This window comes from Erinaceus europaeus, chromosome 5 (genome assembly GCF_950295315.1).
Source record: "Erinaceus europaeus chromosome 5, mEriEur2.1, whole genome shotgun sequence".
NCBI classification, from domain to species: Eukaryota; Metazoa; Chordata; class Mammalia; order Eulipotyphla; family Erinaceidae; genus Erinaceus; species Erinaceus europaeus.
In genome coordinates, this window is record NC_080166.1 from 46,730,449 (window position 1) to 46,753,183 (window position 22,735).

Below are 22,735 nucleotides of genomic sequence, written 5' to 3' on the forward strand. Positions count from 1 at the left end.
TATGGGAACTGTTCCATGCACATTTAGCAGATGGAGTAAGAAATATAGCCAAAAAATTAAAAACTGATCTTTGCGTGAGTCCTGGGGGGTCTGACATCGCTATTACAGCTATTGGATGTTTGCCTGAATAAGCCATTCAAGGACTGAATAAGAACCATATGGTCTGAATGGATGTGCTCAGGGACAGTAGCGTTAACCAAAGGAGGAAATTTGATGAGCCAGTGTGCTGGTAATCTGCATCCATGGGTCAAACTTCTACAAATTAATTAATATAATTTTCAGCCAAAGGAACTTTCATTTGACATAGTATCAACATTAGCCCTTGGAAAGGAATATGAGGGATGTTATATCTAATAAAATAGTAAACAAAGATTTGGACTGTAAGATCTCTAGTAGTGGTGTTGACATTGCTACCGGACAGGATATTAAGGATAATCAAAACCCAATCCTTGCAACCTCTGATGGTAACCACAAAGAAGGTTTTAGATAGTTGCTTTATTGCCAAAAGATTGATTTAATGATTCTACAAGACACTGTTAGAGATAGGGCCTGGTTATGGTTTTTATATATACACAACATATATTTCTTTTTTCCTTTTTTTTCTTTTTCTTTTTTTTATCTAGGAAAGGAGACATTAACAAAATCATAGGATGGGGGGGGATACAACTCCACACAATTCCCGCCACCCAATCTCTATATCCTGTCCCCTCCCCACTAGCTTTCTCATTCTCTATCCCTCTGGGAGCATGGACCCAGGGTCGTTGTGGGTTGCAGAAGGTGTAAGGTCTGGCTTCTGTAATTGCTCCCCCCGCTAAACATGGGCGTTGACTGGTCGATCCATATATTTCTAATATTTTCACATGGGAAGTGAGGTTAGATTAGAATTGGATTATGATATGCCTTTTTAAAGCACTGTATATATAAAAGGACATTTACAGTCTTAGACCTTAATTCACTTAGAGTAGAATATAGTATGTTTTGACTGGGTCCCAAGCTGTAAACACAGGAAGTGAAGAAACAATTGTTCTTCCAATTGCTCTAGAAATTTAAGAAGTATGGGATGACAGGTACTGATTTAGAATTTGGGTTGAAATAAGCTTTAGCATTCCTACACCTGCACGGTGCAAAGATAAGGCATTTAAGAGTTCTTTGCTCCAATTCTCAGTTTTTCGAACTTGTGAAGGATGGTCTACTGAATCACCAATATCACTTCCTTTGACAGCCTTAGGATTTCCTTAGAGGTCTCATTCCAGATGCATATTGGACCCAGTGCTGGCTGTGGTTCAAAATCTTTCATAATCATGTTCTAAAAAGGCTGTAATTGAAAATTTTTGTAATGTTGAAAGTATTTATCTTGAAATTTTCCTTTATGGAATTCTGAAAAATTCTCAAAGTTAGATTGTTTGATTTATAATGTATCCTGCTTAAAGACAGTTCTCTGACATAGATCATGAGTTTTAGTGGTCTAGTAGTAAGAGATGCTTTGAATGGTGAAAAAATATTTGTAAAGAATTTTTTTCTATCTATTTCATTTGATAGGACAGAGAGAAATTGAGAAGGGAAGGGGAGGTAGAGACTGAGAGAGACAGAGAAATGCACTTGCAAACCTACTTCACCACTCACGAAGCCTCCCCCTCTTCTGCAGGTAGAATTCTCGTGGATTGAACCCAGGTCTTTGCACATGGCAATGTGTGCACTTAACCAGGTGTGTCACCACCCAACATTGTACAGAAAAAAAAAATTAAAGTTTTACTGAATTATGTCACTTTTCTGGCCAGTTCTAAATGTATTTCTAAATAAAGTAATGCAAAAATGCAGCTATATGAGTTTTCTTAAATATAATAGTTTTACCTCTTTCAATTTTTAAACTTTATTTATTTGATAGAGACAGCCAGAATTTGAGAAGAGGGAAGAGATGGAGAGGGAGAAAGACAGAGAGACACCTGCATCCTGCTTCACCACTTGTGAAACTTTCCCCCTGCAGGGGGGGACTGGGGGCTTGAACCTGGGTCCTTACACACTGTAACATGCACTCAACCAGGTGTGCCACTGCCTGGCTCCCCTTTCAATTTTTGTATCAAGTTAAACAGCTGAATTAGCAAAAAGGAACCAAATTTATCCAATTTATGCGGATATGTTAGAGTGAAGCAATACTGCTCATATTTATAAAATAAAAAAAGACTGACAAGACCATAGGATAAGTGGGGTATAATTCCACACAATTCCCAGAGTTCTGCATCCCATCCTCTCCCTTGAAAACTTTCCTTTCTTTATCTCTCTAGGAGCATGGACCCAGGGTCATTATGACCCCATACAAGGTGGGAGGTCAGGCTTCTGTAATTGATTCTCCACTGAACATGGGCCTTGGCAGGTCTATCCATACTCCCAGACTGCTTCTATCTTTCCCTAGTGGGACAGGGATCTGGAGAGGTGGGGTCCTAGGGTACATTGGTGAGGTCGTCTGCCTAGGGAAGTCAGGTTGGCGTCATGGTTGTATCTGCAATTTGTCTGAAAAAGCATTAAGATATACAGAAGGGCAAATTGCTTAATAATTAGGAACCTAAAGGTAAGACTATAGCAGATGAGATTTGGGGTCTCCATTTTGGAAAAAGCTAGTAGGTCTATTTTAGGTATATTCCAAGAGGCCCATGACATTCTCCAGAGAGATCTTTTTTGATGAGTGCAAGTTCAGGGATTGATGAAATCAAACAAAACACAAAAGAACACTTATGGAGACAGATTAAAACTTGCAACATATGCCTTATAGGTGTCCCAGAAGAAGAGGTGGAACATATACTGGATGAGATAATAGCTGAAAATTTCCAATTTAGTAAAGTGAGAGATATTAAAAAACAAGAAACACAGAGTGCCACACTAAATAAGCCCAAATACACATATACCAAGGCATACAATCATTATTATGATAAAAACCAAAGGGCAAGGAAAAGAGCCTGAGGGCAGCGAGAGAAAAAATAAAAGTGTCACTTATAGGGGAAACCCCATAAGATTATCAGTAAATTTTTCTACAGAAACTCTAAAGTTCTGAAAGGAATGACAGGGCATTTATTGATGCTAAATGAGAGAAGCATCCAACCAAGGATATATTACCCTGCTAGACTCATTTATACCAGATATAAGGATAGAGAGTTTCTCAGAAACACAAGAACTAAAGGAATTTATCACATTAAACTTTTCCTCCAAGAAGTTCTAAAGGGACTCACATAAAAACAAATAGAGAGTCAGACGGTAGTGCAGTGGGTTAAGCACACGTGGTGCAAAGCAAAGGACCAGCATAAGGATCCCAGTTCAAGCCCCCGGCTCCCCACCTACAGGGGGTTCGCTTCACAGGCAGTGAAGCAGGTCTGCAGGTGTCTATCTTTCTCTCGCCCTCTCTGTCTTCCCCTCTTCTCTCCATTTCTCTCTGTCCTATCCAACAATGACGATATCAACAACAATAGCTACAACAACAATAAAAACAAGGGCAACAAAAAGGAAATAAATAAATAAATATAAAAACCAAATACAGGAGCATTCAGCACCCATATAAAATAATGACGTAGGCCTTTGGCTTTAGAATAAAAATGATCATCAGCTTCCATTTAGGGTCAGCTATTTATTTATTTTCCACATTACACTTTATTCTTATATTTTTTCCTTTTTAATTAATGATTTAATATTTATTTACTAAATTATAAAATAACAGGGGTATAACTCCACACCATAGTTCTGTGTCTCCATTCCATCCATTAGAAACTCCATTAGTTCTCCTAAGATCACAGATAGGTGTTGACTATTATTCCTGTAACTATCTATCTATATTTATATATATATTTGCCCATTTTACTATGGTCCTGCCTTCTCCTCCTTTCTAAGCCACACCTACTACTACTTGCTAAGTCACACCTGACTACTACTACTTCTTCTGAGTGTCCTTCCTTTCTACCCCCACCCTTCTTTTTTCAGGTCCTGATGGAGTTAGAGTTTCAGAGCCCTCTGATCATCTTTCCTTAACATTTCTATCTCTCTGGGAGTGTGGCCCAAAATTCTTTTTGGGGTGTAGAAGGTGGACAATCTGGCTTCTGTAATTGCTTCTCTGATGGACATGGGTATTGGCAGATTGATCCATACCCCCAGCCTGTTTGTATCTTTCCCTAGTGTGGTAGAGCTCTGGAGAAGTGAGGTCCTGGGGCACATTGGTGAGCCTGTCTGCCCAGGGAGTTGAGAATGGAATCATAGCATCCTCAACTGAAAGGTGTCTGAAAGGTGGTAAGATATAAAACAGGGCAAAAATATTTAATGTGAAAAAATGTTGGATATATAGAGATAGGTAGACACATATCGTAATACCTTCTAAATGTAAGGTTGATATTTTATTTATTGTAACAATTTATTGTAACAATTTCACACTTCTGTTTCTTATTTAATGTAGTAATCATGTTTCCTCATATAAGTAAATGACTCTCATAGCCTCCATATGGTTTGTTAAACTTTGATGATTAAAAAAATTGTGCCAATAAGAACCTAGACATGCTTAGGGATTCTCCCCAATAAAGGGGGTTAACAGATTACAGGACAGTTGTTGACACATGAGTACAATTTCTCATTGCCCAGTGATAGATGTCTGCAAAACACTGTCACACCTAACTTCATCATGCAGCAGGACCTCAAAGATTTCTTTTTCCCTTTCCTTTTCCCTTTCCTTTCCTTTTTTTTTTTTAAAAAATTATTTTAAAAAAACTTTATTTATTGGATAAGGACAGCCAGAAGGAGAGAGACAGAGAGACACCTGCAGCACTGCTTCACCACTTGCAAAGCTTTTCCCCTGAAGGTGGGGATCAAGGACTTGAACCTGCATCCTTGCGCAACCAGGTGCACCACCACCCAGTCCCTTCCTTTCCTTTTTTCTTAATGAATGTTTTAGTTTTGTCATATTCTGCAAATAAGATTTGTCATGTTAGAGTTATGAACTGATTATGCGATGTCTGTCTCTTGACTTTCTATTTATATGTAGTATGTGTGGTTTATGCAGAGAGTAGATCTGAGAAGAATTCCAAAGCATATCTTCCTGCAGGAGCTATGCACATGGCTAGTCAGTATATATAAGGGTTTTTTGTACCCAGTTCTAGTGTCTTGGCATTACTTTTATTATGTCTGCAGTACTCATGTAGATGAAATGCCACAACACATTTTTTAACTATTGTAGCCTCAACCGGCCTTTAAAATATATATTTTTTTAAGAAAAAGCAATTACCATCATAAAAATTCCTTACTGGGGAACTTTCCACATTGCGTTATCATTCCATGAGTCTAATAATAGTGGAACATAAAAAAAATTTAATACTAAAATATCTAAAAAAGACTTTTGAGGTCTCTATAATGAGAAGCGCTAAAAGTCTGGAGGAGAAATAAAAAAAAAGAGGCTAAGTCAAGTTTTTTACTCCTGGTACTTGTTAGAAAATTATAAATCATTGCCTAGCTAATGATAATTTGCAAATCACATGCACCTTCACCAATGTCTAAACACAGTTAACAGTCTATTATCTATTGGGAGAATGCTAATGCCTATAATTGGTCATTACCTTACTGTTATGTACGTCTATGCTGATAGCTTTATCTGTCTAAAAGCTAATTCTGTGTTTTCTGTGAAATCTTGCAGTGGTGTTATCAGGGAGATTGTGTTCCTTTTGGCACTTGGCCCCAGAGCCTAGATGGGGGCTGGGGTCCCTGGTCGCTGTGGGGAGAGTGCAGCAGGACCTGCGGTGGAGGCGTCTCCTCATCCCTAAGACACTGTGACAGTCCAGCGTAAGTAGCTAAAGTAAGCCAGAGCCAACAAAAAGACACTGCTGGAAATGATTCAAAGCTGTGGTTTCACATGTTATCTGTAAAAACGTTTCACTAGTGAGCCAAGTGCTTGTGTTCAGAACAAGCAATAGGCACAGAAAAAGTGGAGGACTTTTCTTTGACTGTTTTTTTCCTTTTTACCCACTTTTTTTTTTGTTGAGAGAGAGAGAGAAGGGGTGGGGAGCATTATGCATCTATTCAGGTAAAGTCAGACTTTTAATCTAGTAATCATCAGATAGATTTCCTCTTCCCCAAAACTACTGAATTATGGATGAATCCAGGTCTAGATTTTTTTTTTTTTGCTACTTACCATTATTCCCAGGAAACCCTAAGGTCTTTTCACATGTCACATAAAATTATTACTGCTACATTAGTATTAAAAGGACCAATGAGAGAACTTCAAGAGGTAAATGCCTTGATTCGCATCACAAATTACAATGAAAAGAATACTGCCCATGTGTTAAAATAGTTTCCATTCACATGCCCCCATTAATCATCTTCTGAAGCTGCCACCACTTTTCTCCCCATGCAGGTCAAACTGATCCTGTCCCACCTCTCTCTTTCTCCAGCCAGAGTTCTCCTGGCAGAAGGCCAGCTCCATCAGTATGCATTGCTAGACTCTTGCCTCTCCTCCGCACCCCTCTCCAACCCTCTGGTGTCCTTTACAGGTGGACTGGCCCTCTGGTTGGACTTTCCTGTCCTCATAGCCACTAAACTCTTCCTTAGCTTAATGAAAATGTGGGCAGATTATATTCTCATGTTTAACAAAATATGTGTTCAGACCTTGCTGCATGTCAAGAGCTCCTATTCTCTGGAGTTAAGATCTTCTTTGACAAAAATAGTATCAGTATTTTCTGAATATAAGATTTGCTGCTGAATGTTATAGTGCCACTTCTACTTTCTTCACCTTGTGTGTAAAAGATTTTATTTATTTATTTATAATATTTATTTCTCTTAGAACTCAGACTTCCTCTATTTGGTTATTCTCTCTAAATGCCTGTTTTATTTTTTTAACCTCTTCATTTTTTTTTTTAGCTTAATTTGCTGCCCTTTATATTGGTTTTGTATTTCTGGTCTCCTGCTTCCTGTCAGTTATTGCCTTCTTGGTAAACAGAGCATACTTTTGTCTGTTCAGAAAGTAGCAGTACTGCTGTCACTGTCACCATCTTGTTTTTCTCAGACTGCCACATATCTCCCAAGTTGGCTCCAACAGGATTACATCTTTTCCTTGTTTAGAGCCAGCATTCAAAGTATATTCAAAATATCACCTTAATTATCCTGATACCAATGAGTCAAGTAATAATTAAAATGCAATTTTTTTTAAATTAAAGAGTAGTTAACCTAGTTACAGTTTAAGGCTATTGTAAGTTAGTAACCTATAGTAAAGCCCTATGATAGTAGATAATATGTCAATTACTTAAGAGAATGATCAGGGCCTCTCTTAAAAATATATAGTTCTTTAGATTCGAAGATAGCATGCCAAAATAATAGCAGTTTTCTCTAGTATTTAATACTGTAGCAATTTGTGTAAATCAAATAGTTGACATACACTTAACAAGTTTAGTAGTGTAAGAAAGTATAAATGCAAAGGCATGTACATTTAACCTTACTTTCTAAACTTTAATATTTTAAATGAGATAGAAATTCATTTCTGCAATATTTGCTTTGAACTGAAGCTATCTTCACAGAATTATTTAATATCTTTTCCTTGCCTCTAATTTGGAAGAAAAACAAACTTCCCATTTTCTATTTGTTGAGCATGTAACATTGATTCAAATGACTGCATTATAAATGTTTAAATATATTTTGTTGAACTTAATGCTTGTTTACTATGAAAATTAGAACACTGATTTAACTGTATTTTCAATAATGTAAATCATGACAATTGTCTTCCAAAGTTATTGATAGTAAATTGCCTTATATTTTATGTTCTATAGCCATAATAATTATTTATAATAATTAGCACCATGATTATTTTAATTAATACAGTTTCAAAATTTATATTTCTTCAAGTAAATGTTAGTATTATTCTTTTTTCTGATAAAAGTTAGTATGTTTTCATTAAGTAGTATATGCATTCTTTGTGGATAAATTATATTCTCATGTTTAACAAAATATGTTTTCAGACCTTCAGGAGGTGGAAAATATTGCCTTGGGGAAAGGAAACGGTATCGCTCCTGTAACACAGATGTAAGTAAACTCAAACTCTATGAAAAATTAGTTTGTATTTCTCTTAGAACAGGGAAGTTTTATTGAAAATTATAACCTATTTACCTAGATGTCTGTGTGTGGGTCACATGAAAATTTTCAAACTGTTAATAATGAATAGAACTGGCCTCAAATCCATCAATTTCATTAACAAAGGTCTACAGGAAGCACATGGATCACTTGTTTTCTCCCATATGTGACTCTCTCAATACCTGACCCTTTAATACTCCTAACTTTGTCACTTCTATCTTACCTAAATGCACCAATATTATAATCCTGTTGTTTTCTTTATGTCATTTATGTTGTGTGAGTTGGCAGAGTCCCATGTCATTATTTTTCCTAACCATTCAAAGTCCATAAAGCCCTGCATACGCCCTGTTCTGTTTTCCTGCCTCTCCCCAACTGCTGAAACTCCCCTATGTTCCAAGAATTCAGCAGCAAGATCCCTGATATACTGATCTCTCTTAATTTTTCTCCTCAGTACTTTTTTTTTCATGCTGTAGTAATGTTCTATTAAAGTTTTATAGTTGATGTTTTGGGGGGTTGTGCTTATTTGATTATTATTATTAGTGATTTAATATTGATTTACAAAATTACAAGATAATGGGGGTACAACTCCACACCATCCCCACCACCAGAGTTCTGAATCCCCAATCCCTTCATTGTAAGCTACAGCAGATCTTGTAAAGTTGCAGACACGGGTTAACTATTATTTCTACAACTATCTGTCTATATTTGTATATATTTCCCCATTTTTTAAAAAAAAAATTCCTTTCCAGGCCACATATACACCTGTCTCTGGGTCCTGATGGAGTTAAGTTCAGAGCCCTCTGGTCAGTTTCCCCCTATTACTTCTCCCCCACTGCGTGTATGGATCAAAATTCTCTTTTGGGGTATAGAAAGTGGGAGTTCTGACTTCTGTAATTGCTTCTCTGCTGGACATAGGTGTTCACAGGTTGATCCACACCCCCAGCCTGTTTCTTTCCCTAGTGGGATAGAGCTCCATAGAGGTGAGGTTCCAGGACATATTGGTGAGGTTGTCTGCCCAGTCAGGATGGAATCATGAGAGCATCTGTAACTTGATGGCTGAAAGGCAGCAAGATATAAAGCAGGACAAAATGATTAATGAACAGGAACCAAAAAAGTAGGGACAGAGCAGATGAAAATAGAGATCTCAGGGTGCAAAGAAGCTAGGAAGTCCATTTTAAGTATGTTCCTAGGAGCCCATGACTATCATAGTTTTTGCTTGAGCTTGATAGCTAACATGGAGTTGGATAAAAATATTGTCTGAGAAGATGGTGTCAAAGTAGAGAAAAGGCCTAGAAGTTGGGTTAGGGCTGAGAGTAGCTCCCATTCATGAAAAAAAAAATCTATGAATAAAATTAACTGACCCAGGGCTCATATGTATTTATATTTAGCACAGGAATCTGTGTAACCTCTGAGTCCCTATTGTTTGAGTTTGCAGTTTGTGGTCACAGATGGGAACATTCTGGGCTGCACTCATTTCTGGACCAAGTGGCAGGATAGGATGGTCCAGCTTCCCTTCAGAGAGTGGGCAGTCCCTACTATTGCTACTTTATAGGGAGGATAAGTTCCTGGAGTGACCCGTGAGAAGGTTTATGTTCATGTTCTTAGAGAAAGTGATCAGTGATGGTGGAGAGAGTGATCTATTAGAGGTCTAGGCCCATCATATCTTTGTGGAAATCCAAGACTTCCCTAACTAGTACCCCAGATGAGGGGTTGGTCTGGTATTAACCAAAAAGGCCATTTGTGAGCAAGTCTCTTGTCCTTTTCCAGCTTTTGTAGTCCTTTCTTTATTTGACAAGTTTAAACTTTCTACCAGATGTCAAAGCACTGAGCGTCATCTCTTGTATCCAACCAGTATTAAGTTTATGGAGTATGCCTTCTTTGGAACTTTCTGCTAGATTCCAAACTCATTTGGTCTAAGTTTGATTGGTTAGGCCTTTCTACTGGGATCCCAAGTTTATTAAGCCTCAGTCTAATCTCAGAGGGCTATTAAGCACTTTCACACTGAGTTATAAATTACCTCTTGCTAATGGATATAGGTACACCTGTACCCAGTACTCTAAGGCTGGAATATTGCAGATGAAGATTTGAGGTCTCTGTTTTGAAGATAGCTAGTAGACCTATTTTAGTTATATTCCAAGGGCCCATGACTATATTAGTTTTTTCCTGAGCCTGACATCTGATATGCAGGTGGACCCAAGTTATTGTCTGGGGAAGATGATGTCATGGCTGGAAAAAGGACTGAAAAGATAGATCAGGGGAGAGAGTAGCTCCCAAATATGGGAAAGGTGTAAAAATATTGTTGACTGTAAACCCCATCAATTTGATCTGTATTCTTAGTTCTAGAATATCTGGACCTAGAAGTTATCCTTTGTCTTAATATATAATAATATTATTTCCAGATTATCATTCTCCCTCTTACTGAAAAACATGGTATTGATTTCATGTCATCAGCATATTACCTACAATCCCTCACTTTTACTGTGTAAACTGTAGACCTATTCTAATTCTTGGTTGTTTTTATGAATATGTAGGTGCTTACTTTTCATAAATTTGCAAACATGGTTATTTCTCTTATCTTTAAAAAGGCAAAAACAAACAAAACTACAAGTTATTTTCCCATTTCTTTTCTCCCTTTAAAACAAAATCTCCAAAGGACTTTTTACATAGTATAATCCCTCTTCTCATGCTTTCCTAAAATTATTTCTGTTATGTTCGCCTTCATCATTATATTGGAAATGCACTTGTCAATGTGCAGATGATTTCCATACTAAATCCAATAGTCAGCTCTGAGTTTTCATTTTATTTGCTCTTTAGTAGACTTTCATGATATGGAAACTTTTTGGTTGTCTTATTATTTTACTTCATATTCTTTCTTGTTCTCCTTTCTGATTTCTATCTTCTCATCTTAATGTTTGAATGCCTAGAAATTAGCCACTGACCTTTCTCTCAGTCCTAACAGTACTCATTCTCTCAGTAATTCCAGTGCTAGTTGCTTTTGATGCTATTTACATGTTTTTTAACCCCAAAATGTATCTGTGCAGCCTAGTCTTTCATGGATTCCAGACTCATCTCCTATCATTGATTAGATTTATTTGGGCTTTCTTCCTTTTTTGTTTTGTGAGTCTGGCTAAAGGTTTGTGGATTTTCTTTACTTTTTTGAAGAACCAACATTTAGCTATGTTGATCTTTTATATGGTTTTCTTCTTTTCTTTTCTTTTTGCCTCCAGGGTTTTTGCTGGGGCTCAATGCCTGCACTATGAATCCACTGTTCCTGGAGGCCACCTTTTCCCTTTTGTTGCCCTTGTTATTTATCATAGTTGTTGTTATTGTTGTTGTTGTTGTTATTGCTGTCGTTGTTGAGTAGGACAAGAGAAATTGAGAGAAGAGGGGAAGACAGAGAGGGGGAGAGGAAGATAGACATCTGCAGACCTGCTTCAATACCTGTGAAGCGACTCCCCTGCAGGAGGTGAGCCGGGGGCTTGAACCAGGATCCTTCTGCCGGTCCTTGTGCTTTGCACCATGCACACTTAACCCCACTTCACTGCCACCTGGTCCTTGGTTTTCTTATTTTCAGTGTTATTTATTTCTGCCCAAACTTTAGTTATTTCAGTCCTTCTGATTGCTTTAGGGTTCCTTTGTTCTTCTTCTAAGTCTTTAAGGTATGCAGCCAGGTTGTTTGAGCTTTTTCTTGTTTCCTAATGTGTGCTTATATGGCTATGAATTTCCCTTTCAGTTCTGTCGTAGCTGTGTCCTAAATATTTTGATAGCTTGTGTCTTCATTTTCACTGAATTCTCAAAATATTTTGATTTCTTCCTTAATTTTCTCTTTGACACAGTAGTTGTTAAGTAGTGTACTATTGAGCTTCCACAATTTGGGATTCTTACTAATCTTTTGTTAATTGTTAAGTGTTAGTTTAATTCCACTGTGGTCTGAGAAGATGCTTGGGATGATTGCAATGCTCTTGAATTTGCTGATGCTGTCTTTGTGGCCTAACATATGGTCTATCCTTGAGAATGACCCATGTGGACTTGAGTAGAATGTGTATTCCAGTTTCTTGGAGTGAATGACTCTGAAAATGTCCAATAGTTCTAATTTATCTATCTCTTCATTTAGCTCCCTAATTTCTCTGTTGATTTTATGCCTGGATGATCTGTCAAGTTGAAAGTGTGGGGTGCTGAAGTCCCTTACTATTACTATGTTGCTGTTAATATATTGCTGTAGCTCTTTCAGTAGATGTTTGATGTATTTAGATAGTCTCTCATTGGGTGTATAGATGTTGCTAATTGTTAAGTCCTCTTGATTGACTGATCCTCTGAACATTAAGTAATGTCCATCCTTATATTTTTAAATTTTATTTATTTTTAAGTCTATCGTGTCAGGTATGAGAATAGCTGTTCCTGCCCTTTCTTGTGGGCCATTGGCTTATATGATAGCATTCCACCCTTTCAGTTTGTGTCTGTGTTTAGTCTTGTTGAGTTAGGTGGGATTCCTGCAGACAGTGTACGGTTGGGTTGTGTTTTCTGATCCATCTTCCTTCTCTGTGCCTTTTAGTGGGTGAATTCAGGCCATTGACATTTATTGATATTATAAAATGAAGATATTTTAATGGCATTTTTGTAGATTTTTGGAGTGTTCTGATATATGAAATATTTATAGTTATCTGATTGTTTATATCAGAGACCTTTCAAAACTTCTTTCAGGGCAGGCTTGGTGATAGTTGATTCCTTCAGCTGTTGCTTATCTATGATGGTTTTTATGCCTTCATTTAGTCTGAATGACAATATAGCAGGAGACAGTAGTCTTGGTTGAAATCCTTTCTCATAGAGCACTCGATAGATATCTTGCTATTCTCTTCTGGCCTGTAGTGGTTGTGTGGAGAAGTCTGCTGCTAATCTTATGAGTTTTCCTCTATAGCTGACTCTTTTTCTCTTGCAGCCTTCAGGATCCTTTCTTTATCCTTATTCCTTTTCATTTTAAATATGATGTGTCTTGGTGTCTTTAAGTCTGGGTTAATTCTTTTTGGGCCCCTCTGGGCTTCTTGAACCTTTATGTCTTTTATGTTGTCTAGCCTAGAGAAGCTTTCAGCTATTATGTCCTGAAGAATGCTTTCTTCTCCTCCCTCTCTTTCTTCCTCTGGTAAGCCAATAATACGTATATTATTTCTTTTGAAGTCATCCCATATGTCTGTGTTGTTGTTTTCAGTATCTCTATCTGTTTTTGAGATCTCTACCTTCTTTCTCAGTTTTCTCTAATTCGTCCTCGATATTGCTAATTCTGTTTTCGGCCTCATTTATTCTCTCTCTCCCCTCCGTTGTTTTCTGTAGCTCAGCTATTTCATTACCCAGTTCTGGTACTGTGTTAGCTTGTTCAGCTTGTTGTGCTCTTAGCTCAGTTATTTCAGCTTTCAGCTCTCTAATTACCTGGAAATAGTTAGTGCTTTCTTTCAGAGTATCATTTATTGTTTATGCATTTCTGATGACATTTCTTTCAAACTCTTTCCTCACTTCTGTGACTAATGTCTCAATTAGTGTTTGGATCTTGACCTCCTTCTTATGTGCTTCTACCTTTGGGGGACTTTTATCTGGGTTTTTGTCCTTGTTCATTTGTCCAATGTTTTTTCTTGGTATAACCATTATATATAGTGAGTTATGAGGTCCCTCTCTCAGTACTTTTCAATCCACTGATCACTCTTGCCTGGATTGACTTGTGCCTAAGTAGGGCACCTAAGGAGTTCACCATTGTGTAACATAACAGCGTTTCAATGTTATCTCATTCCCTGAGTTGAAACACACTTACTGTTAAAGCCCTCTTTTGTTCTTATTCTTCCCTGTAGGCTATGGGAACCTGAGGGCTTTTGAACTGTAAGTAGGTTTTTTAGCTTAATCACTCACCCTGAACAAGAGATAAATCAGAGTGGGGGAGAGATAGCATAGTGGTTATGCAAGGAGACTCCCGCTCCCCAGGGATCCAAAGCCCTGAGCTCAATTCAACTGCTCTGCCAGTATCCGGAGCAACACTGGGTAGCACCATTTGGCCCCATGAGTTTCCAAAGAAGTCCTGTTTATAGTCTGTGGGTTCTGAGGCAATTATTCATCATGTTATCATCAGGAGAGCAATGTAGAAAGGCTTTCACTACACAGCCCCATCTCCAGACAACTGGGGTATAGATCTTCTCCCGAGTTTCCCAGTCAGTTCTCTGCCCACAGCACCCCATGCCAATACAGGGCCTCTCCACTGCTGCTCCAGCCTCTGAGAGACAGTAGCAATGGAGACTGACAGTTGCATTTGGTGAGCCTTAGGGGAGTCCTCTTCTACCCTCAGCAATCTTTTTGTTGGTAAAACAAACTGGAGGTGGCTCCTCAACTGGAAAATTGCCATACTGTTACCAGCTCTCAGAGTAGATATGGGCTTTAGCCCCAGGCACCTCTCCTTAGGCTCCTCTCTGTTCACAAGCCACACGTGTTTCCACTCACTGGTGATTTGGTGGGTTCCCAAAGTAGTCCCAGTCTTGTCTTGTTGCAGTCTCAGGTGATCATCTTTGTTGACCCCATAAATTGTGTTTTAAATGTCTACATTGTAGAATTTCTTTTGGTGGGTTGAAAGCTGTGGTCTTTTAAAATGCAACCTAATATATGAGCATTTAGATTTTCAAAGCACAACTGTTACCCCAGTACTATCCAAGAGAGCCTTCTTTCACAGTAGTAATAGTCTATATGTGCACTATCCAGTGTGGAACCACCAATTAGATGAATCATTGAACACTTAAAATAACATTGGTGGAAATGAAGAATTTTGTTCTTGGTGGTGGTGTTATCACCTGGGCTTCCTTGACTTTTTCAAAGAGAGATAATCAGAGAAAGGAGGAAGACATAACAGCACTGAAGCTTTCTCTAATGCAGCAGGAGTTTGGCTTAAACCAGGGTCATCTGTGTCACAAAACAGCACACTATCCAAGTGAGCTATTTTGCCAGTCCCGAAGAATCCAGTTTTGAAGCTTAATTATTTTTAATTCAAATATATTGCAATTTAAAAAGAAGACAATATATATATATATATATATCAAAATAAATCCATCTTAACTCATTTTAGAAACAAATATAAGAGACTTATACTTAAACATGAGTGAAGTTATTTTGATAGCATTTTTTGAACTGTGGGATGATATTTTTTTATTAGTATTATTGTTTTAAAATCATCAAAAACCTGACAAGATAATAAGGGAAACACCTAAGGTATACTTGGAACATCAGAGCACTTATGCTACTTTTTGCTTTTCAGGGATGAGAGGAGATAAATTTCTCCAGTCTTAAAAAAAAAATTTATTGGATAGAGGCAGATAAAAGCCAAGAGGGAAGGAAAGAAATAGAGGGTTGGGGGAGGTGGGGGCAGCTGGGAACAGGAGCTTGAACACAGATCCTTGTGCATTATAACATGTGCTCTCAACTGGGTGCTCCCCTTCCAGATCCTCCATTTTATCTTCCTGAAGTTCAAAGCTCCTCCTATTCCATCAGCAAGTTTCCTTTACATTTTATTGTCCAGGAGGTGACATGCTCACATCTAAATTAATCGTGAGCACAGAGATGGAGTTATGATAACTGGTTCAGAATAATGTGGATTTGTTTCCTAAAATGGGCTTAAGACCACGTTTTGTAGCAATAGATTCCTTACCAAAAATCATATGTCTGCTAGCAGAAAAGCAAAGCATAACAGATTTGGGGTATGACACAGCTATCTACTTTATAGCTCTTTTTGTTTCCATCTTTACTCATAGGAGTTACGGGGATAATAGTGGTACTACTAGTAGTAATTGCTAAAATTTATTAAGCACTTACAACATACCAGATTAACTTTTATTTTGACTGTATTTTCTTCCTGTAGTGAGAGAGTATTTCCCCCCTACTCCTCAGTAATGAGTTGGCTTGGTGAGATATTTTAAATTTCCATTTATAACATAAATCTAGAAAACTATGATAATTTAAAGTTTTGATATAAGCTATTTTGCTACAACCTTGCTTATACAGCACAAATTAACTCATAAATTATTTAGCATATTTGTACCAAGAAATAATATAGTGGCTAAGGTCAAACTACATTGATGAGGCAGAGTAGTATAGGATCATGCGTGATGATCTTTAATCCAAATTCTTTTGTTTATTTGTCTTTGTTTAGGACCTATATTTCTCATATGCTTGATATTTTTGTTTTCAATTTTTAGGACTGTATGTATATTAGAGCAGAAACTCATATATACACATAAATCTATTAAATTTTTTCTATTATGTGCACTATTTTGCAAGACAGAATTTACCGATAAACCAAATGTGTGAATTGATTAGAATTAATATCAAATGATGTGGGCCAGTGATGTAGCTAGCTTGCTGATAGAAAACGTATTTTGAGGGGGTTGGGTGGTAGCACAGTGGGTTAAGCGCATGTGGCACAAAACGCATGAACCAGCAGAAGGATCCAGGTTCCAGCCCCCGGTTACCCACCTGCAGGGGAGTCACTTCACAGGTGAAGCAAGTCTGCAGGTGTCTGTCTTTCTCTCCCCCTGTCTGTCTTTCCCTCCTCTCTCCATTTCTCTCTGTCCTATCCAACAACAGTGACATCAATAACAGTGATAATAATAACCACAACAGTGGTAAAAAAACAACCACTGTAACAAAAGGGAAAAAATGGCCTCCAGGAGCAGTGGATTCGTGGTGTAGGCACCGAGTCCCGGCAATAACCCTGGAGGCAAAAAAAAAAAAAAGAAGAAAAAGAAAAGAAAAGAAAAGAAAAGAAAAGGAAAGGAAAGGAAAGGAAAGGAAAGGAAAGGAAAGGAAAGGAAAGGAAAGGAAAGGAAAGGAAAAGAAAAGAAAAGAAACATACACTGCATGTATAAGGTCCTGGGTTCGATCCCCATCACCTCCCTTGTTATTATAGGCGCTCTCTAGGGCTATTGTCCTTGGATCTTCTAAATAAACCTTGTATTACATGGTTATTTTTCCCTCTGTAGTACCCAAAGTCTAGTATTTATGAGCTGTTTTAAAGTAATGATTTTAAGAGAGTATACTTGAATTTTATCAGATCAGGCTTAATGAATGTTTTAGATAATGTAATATACATCATATTTTACTGATTCCATAAATAAGACCTCAAAGGAAACTTTCTTTCTTTCTTTTTAAATGTCTTTGTTTACTAGGAGGAAGGGATGGAGAGTGAGAGAGCCAGAGCATTACTCTGGCTTACATGATTGATAAGTATCACACATGATACTTAGCTCCCCACAATAAGAGGACAGCATTCTTCTTATAATAGCACCTCATAGACTGAAGAACTCCCTTTTAATTAAATCAACTGGATAATCAAGAACTGAAAAATAATTCATAGGCATTTTTGTCTCATTTATTTTGATTCAAGAGTTTTTCTCTAAGCTTAAGGGGTAATAATGCAAAGGATAAATTTTGGTGATCCTGGAAGAAGTTTTAAATCAGTGGCCACCAGAATGAGATCATGTCGTCAACCAAATAGTGAGAGTACCAAAATTCTTTATTAGTGTCTTGAATTTTCAAAGATTAATCTGTGACTTTTAATTTATTTCCAGAATCTACATTATAACAGTCCACATGAGTAAAACTACTGGTCATTGTCTTTCACTTCTCTACTTGTTCTCCTTAGCATAGTCAACTCAAACTCCATCTATTTTTACCTAAAAGATTCAATTTTTGTCTCTTTTAATGGCAGAGTAGTAACCTTTTATATACTCCACAGTTTCTTAATTCAGTAATATCTTGACGGGCACTTAGGTTGATTTCAAATTTCAGCTATTGTGAATAAATACTGCTGTGAATATGTGTGTATGGGAGGTGCAAATATCCTCTCATATGTTTTCATGTCCATTAGATAAATGCCTAGAAGTGGTAGTGCCAGATAAATCTCTTTCCATTTTCAGTTTTAAGGGTTCACCCTACCATGGGACACACACACACACACACACACACACACACACACACACACACACACACACACACACCATTCTCATTGGCTTGAAGTGAAAACTTTTTGTCATTTGACCTGGACAAGATCAGCCTCATTAAACTGCAGGGAATTCCTCATCAGTAAAGTGTAAGAATATCAAACTTATAGGTTGTTTAAAAAACAAAAGTAGTAGCACCTTTTGTGTTCTTTTTAGCTCTTAGTTTGTCCTAAATATAGTGAGGACTGGGCAGTGACGCACTGAGTTAGCGCACATAGTACAAAGCAAGGACCAGTGCAAGGATCCTGGTTTGAAACCCCCTGGACCCCACCTGCAGGACAGTTGCATCACAGGTGGTAAAGCAGGTCTGCAGATATCGATCTTCCTTCCCTCCTCCCCATCTCTAAGCCCCCCCACCCCCGCTCTATTTCTCTGTTTTATTCAATAAAATAAACAAACAACAAAAGATACCAGGAGCAGTAGATTTATAGTGTTGACAGCAAGACCCAGCAAAAACCCTGGAGGCAAAAAGAAAAATTAAGAATTAAATTAAATATTTTAATTAAAATTTAAAAAACTATATATGAACACTATATACATTTGTGCTTTGTAGATTACAAAGTACTTTTTCACCTCACAGTCTCATTTAATATTAAATCACCTCTATAAAGAGAAAAGAGAACAAGTTTTCAAAAGTGCATTTACAATGACAAATCTAAAACTTATCCATAGACTAGTACCATTGAAGGGGGTCAGTAAGGCTTTGAATTTTTGAGTATTTATCTTTTGTTTTTAGAATAGATATCCTGGGTGGGGGTGGATACAGAGAGGTAAGCTTCTCTGAAAGAGTTTGGTGACCTTTGACATTATCCTACTCCCAGTCTAATTGTATCCTGCAACAGAATAAGCTAGCTAGGAAGAGCTGTGGAGTAAATGGTGACACGGAAGAATTGTTTCACTAACAGCAATCATAACTGTGGCCCAATGTGTGTCTCTCATCAGAGAACAAACATTTTGAGAAGTAAGGACTAGACTTTAAACAAAATATAGAGCTTGCTTGTTTGCTCAGTTATTGAAAGGGATATTTATTAGTATTTTAGAATATCTTGCTGGGGATTTCAAATAGTTCCCCATGCATGCTAGACATGCCGGTTAACATTGAGCCTTTTCCTCAGTCCAATTATAGACAGACAGACAGACAATTATATCACTCTATCATCCATGGGGTTCTACTTATTTTTTATTTGCTGCTTCCTCATGTGTTACTGGGTATAACAAAGCCTCCACACACCTAATGCAAATACTTTCTGCTGAGCCACATCCCAGGTTCATACAAATAAAAAAAAAATTAAAAAAATATTTTTAAGCTCAAAAGATAAAAAAAGAAGATTTAGGAAATTACGAATTCAGTTTTTTAACATTTTCTTGGGATGAAGGAAAAGAACAAATGGCCTTTTAATTAAATGCCATTAATTAATTTCAGGCTGCATAAACATGAACTAGAAAATATGCATAGAACATTATGGTATCAAATATAACCACTTCAGTCAAGTTTGTCTGGACAATGTAGGCTTGTCAAACTTAGTTTATATCTTCCTTAAAAATAAATATGGTGGGGGCTGGGCGGTAGCGCAGTGGGTTAAGCACACATGACACGAAGCCCCGGTTTGAGCCCCCGGCTCCCCACCTGCAAGGGAGGGTCACTTCACAAGTGGTGAAGCAGGTCTGCAGGTGTCTATCTGTCTCTTTCCCTCTCTGTCTTCCCCTCCTCTCTCTATTTCTCTCTGTCCTATCCAATAACAACAACAGCAATAACAAAAATAACAGTAAAAACAACAAATGCAACAAGGGCAACAAAAATGATAAAAATGACCTCCAGGAGCAGAGGATTTGTGGTGCAGGCACCAAACCCCAGCAATAACCCTGGAGACTAAATAAATAAATAAATATGGCATTGTCTTTGGGAAATGTGGAAATATGCCTCCATGACAACAATAATTCTATAAATGAACACTTCCACAATAAAATGATACTGAAGTTGAAAAAAAAAGTGCACTTAGGGAGAAACAACAGACACTGAGGAAAAAATTAGAAGGTTAAACTGAGATTTTCTTTGAACACCATATCCAACCTTGGAAATGCCTTTATAGATTAGAGTAGTGACATAATCAGTACTTGATAACTGGGAAACTAGAAATTTTGTATGCAAGTTGTAGAAAAAAGAGTATGAGAGCAAGGCCTTTATTAACCTGTGTTACACATTTGTAATCTGGAAAGAGATGCCTGTCTGGGTGAACAGAAATATATCCTTTTTCCACAGTTCCAAGTTACATGTATGACTTTCTAAGCAGAAGGGGAGTTGAATTCCAAACTCTGTTTATGATACCTCATGGAGGATAACTAATAGGATATAACTGGCTCAGAATTTGTTGCTATACTGGAGAGAATTGAATTCAGCGGTGTAGATACTTGGTCTGTAGTAATTGGAAAAAGGCAAAAGTACATTTTCTGTAAAAGAAAGTTTAGAAAACAGAAGTTGGGAATGAAAGCAAGTAGAACACAATGCCAGTTTTGTAATTTCTGAGTCAATAGAAATACTTGTATCTTTGCAGCCCACCTAACTCCACTAGAAAGAGGAAAAGGAAAGTAGGGGGGAAGAATATTTATTATCTGCTTACTTCTCAACTCTTTTTTTAACCTAGAAACAAAATGCAATATTTGGAGATTTTTCATCAAAACACATTTAAGGGTTTTTTTTTTTGAAGGTGAGGACAGTTGTGTTTTGCAAATGAAAAAAAAATGTAGGTAGAATTCTGGCACTTGCCAAATCATCCCATCTCTGGGATAAAACCAAAATTAAAGCCCTAGTAAGAGATATGACACTGGGGCTTTTGTCAGCAGATGGCCGCTATTTCTTTCTATAGCAGGATTTATGCCTTAATTAATTATTCTTTTTGTATTTATCAAACAACAGAGACATTAAATTTAGTCAAAAGGAGATACTCAAACTATCAGTGTAATATGGACTGTGTTAGTTTACATAAATCTCTGGGGAGAAAGTGGAGATAAAGATATAAATATTATTTTTTGATTTCTTTGAAAATACTCTGCATCAAAAGAAGCAGAGACCGGTCACTTTCCACTTTGGGCTTTTGTGAAATCCTGCTGGTTGCTTTTTAAAGGAGAGGATTCTTGATGAATTTGAGGAGGCTGAAAACCTGTCAGACTTTACGTAAAAAAAATGTACTGATGGGAGCCGGGCGGTGGCGCAGTGGGTTAAGTGCACATGGCAGAAAGCACAGGGACCAACATTAGGATCCCAGTTTGAGCTCCGGGCTCCCCACCTGCAGGGGGTTCACTTCACAGGCAGTGAAAGCAGGTCTGCAGGTGTCTCTCTTTCTCACCCTCTCTCTGTCTCCCACTCCTCTCTCCATTTCTCTCTGTTGTATCCAACAACAACGGCAGCAATAACACTAGCAATGGTGATAAACAACAAGGGCAACAAAAGGGGGAAAAATGTATTGTAGTGCCCCGTTTTCTACATAGTTTCAGAGTTATCTTTAAGTAACTAAAAAAGCATTGTTAATTGATCTCATTATTCCTTCATTTAAAGATTTATTTATTTACGAGAATGAGGGAGAAAGAGAGGGAATCATAATTCTGGCACACATGATTCTATGGTTTGAACTTGGGACTTCATGCTTAAAAGTCCAATGCTTTATCCATTGTGCCACTTCCTGGGCTATCTTCTATCATTTTTAAACAAAGAAAAATTATACTTTATGAAAAATTTCCCTTAAAATTAATTTCTTTCTTAGTGAACTTTTATCAAGTCAACACAAATTCAGAGCCTTCACTGAAGGAAACATTAAACTGTTTCCTGATTAACTGATACCCACTAGAAATAGAAAGGCATAGAATCAAGTTCCCAGGTCTGTTGTAATTCCTCTGAACATTTCCATCCTCCATTTGTGTTCATAGATATTTTCATTGTTCATACATTGTTCATACATGTGTTCATAGATACATAAGCCACTCCTTCCAGCTTTTCTGTCAATTTCCTTACTTTGCTTAATTTTTTTCTCATCTGTAAGAACAGTGAAATCTATGAAAGTTGTAACCTCATCTCTTTTGTTTATTGCTTTATCTTCAGATCTGGTATGTAGTAATAATTATACATATAATGTATAGTACATACATGGTATATATGAACACATATAATTGTCATGAATAATACTGAAGTCTAGTCCTTGGCCACTCGTTTTAATAGAAGTAAAGATAAACCATGACTGCCCATAGGAAAACTATTAACATCTAGATATCATTTATTAGGAATTATATATATTCATTATAGACCCAGAGAGAAAGGGAAATATCACTTTATTATAGAAAGACAGGTTTCCACTGAAATTAAGAAAGAATAATTGCAATTGTAATAATTGCAATTGTGTGAAAAGTCTCCGAACTTTCTGTTGTGTTTGCATAGATCAGTGATGAGTTTGGGATCTTTGCAGAGGAAAATAAAGCATCTTGTGCAAATAAGTTTAGATGACTTCTCACTTCAGTTTTTTGATGTGTATGATTCTGGAATGACTCAAAAAAAACTGATAATTGCATTTGCTATTGTGCAAAATTATGACAGACATATATTATCTCCATCAAGGGTTGACAGATTACACACTTTGGGCAAAAGTTGG

The 22,735-nt window shown here is 37.2% G+C and overlaps 1 protein-coding gene across 3 annotated transcripts in view; it reads left to right on the top strand.

Annotated features, from left to right (window-relative positions):
* Window positions 1-22,735, top strand: part of ADAMTS6 (ADAM metallopeptidase with thrombospondin type 1 motif 6) — a 313,675-nt gene that overhangs the window by 195,024 nt on the left and 95,916 nt on the right. For all 3 annotated transcript variants that reach the window (XR_009549950.1, XR_009549949.1, XM_060191274.1), the window contains exons 13-14: window positions 5,657-5,802; window positions 7,968-8,031. Coding sequence is in view for 1 of the 3 variants with exons in the window: in XM_060191274.1 (XP_060047257.1) it covers window positions 5,657-5,802; window positions 7,968-8,031 (210 nt within the window). In the remaining 2 variants the exon portion in view is untranslated. The remainder of the gene's footprint in view (window positions 1-5,656; window positions 5,803-7,967; window positions 8,032-22,735) is intronic.